The sequence below is a fragment of the Choloepus didactylus genome, chromosome 16, assembly GCF_015220235.1.
Source record: "Choloepus didactylus isolate mChoDid1 chromosome 16, mChoDid1.pri, whole genome shotgun sequence".
NCBI lineage: Eukaryota > Metazoa > Chordata > Mammalia > Pilosa > Megalonychidae > Choloepus > Choloepus didactylus.
The window spans coordinates 82,909,473-82,910,694 of NC_051322.1; the positions used below are offsets into that span (position 1 = coordinate 82,909,473).

The window sequence follows — 1,222 nt, forward strand, 5'->3', positions numbered from 1 at the left end:
CTCTATTTCAAAATAACCACTGAATTTTACATTGTGTGGGAAAGAAACATAGTAGATTAATACTCAACATATTTTTGTCATTTAAAATTTCATAGCCCTAGAATGTCCTGGGTTTAAAACATGCTTCTCTTGCCTATTACATCATTATTTTCTTTTCCATTACATATTATTTTTTCTCTACTCACTGAAAAGATAAATAACACTTTTCCTTGAATTATCCAAAAGAAATTATAAACTCCTACTCTTTCTATTTGACTATGTATCTCATTGTATGTGGTAAATTTCCACTTCATTTAATTAAAAATGTTCTACTGATTCCTTTGTTCATGGCCTCCTTTACATCCTTATTCCTAAGACTGTAGATCATGGGGTTCAACATAGGAATTACTGTGGTGTAAAACACAGCCACCATTTTCCCCTGCTCCACAGACTCCTCGGTAGGGCTTCTAAGATACATGAAAAAGAGCGTTCCATAAAATATGGTGACAGTGGTCAGGTGGGACCCACATGTGGAGAAGGCTTTCTTTCTTCCTTCTGAAGAATGCATTTTGAGGATGGCAATAAGGATAAATATGTAGGAGATGATAATGATCAATAAAGAATAAGAGAAGTTGAGATCTGCTAATGTGCTCATGGTGTATTCTTTAATAAAAGTCCCTGTACAGGCCATTTTGATGAGGGTTGGGTCTGTACAGTAGAAGTGGTTGATCTCAATGTTTCCACAAAAGTACAAACCATGGGTCCAAAGTGTGGAGATCAGACTAATAAAGAAGCTGTATATATAAGGGAAAGAAATCAGTCGAATACAGATAGTCCTTGACATTCTGCTGCCATAGAGAAGAGGGTAGCCAATTGCCATGTATCTGTCAAAGGCCATCATGGCAAGGATGAAGACCCCTACATGGACAAAGGCAATGAAGAAAAAACACTGCACAATGCAACCAGGGTAGGTAATGGTTTTGGAATCAGATACCAAGTTTTCCAGCATTTTAGGTGTGACGTTGGAGGAGAACCACACACCTGCAAAAGATAAATGACTGAGAAAAAAGTACATGGGGCTATTGAGCTGGGGACCAATCCTAATTAATATGATCATGCCAATATTCCCAATCAGGGTGATAATGTACACAAGTAAGAAAACCACAAAGAAAAGGAGTTGCAATTCAGGATGACTGGTTAATCCCAAAAGAATAAATTCTGTCACATCAGTAAAATTGGGCAT

At 37.2% G+C, this 1,222-nt stretch overlaps 1 protein-coding gene across 1 annotated transcript; it reads right to left on the minus strand.

Moving 5' to 3' along the window:
- Positions 1-289: 289 nt before the first annotated feature.
- LOC119511771 (olfactory receptor 5M3-like) lies at positions 290-1,222 on the minus strand. The gene has a single exon (XM_037806305.1). The coding sequence runs from the start codon at positions 1,220-1,222 to the stop codon at positions 290-292; it is 933 nt and encodes a 310-aa protein (XP_037662233.1).

Coding starts and splice junctions, on each gene's coding strand:
- LOC119511771 (XM_037806305.1), bottom strand. CDS start 1,222: ATGCCCAATTTTACTGATGTGACAGAATTTATTCTTTTGGGATTAACC.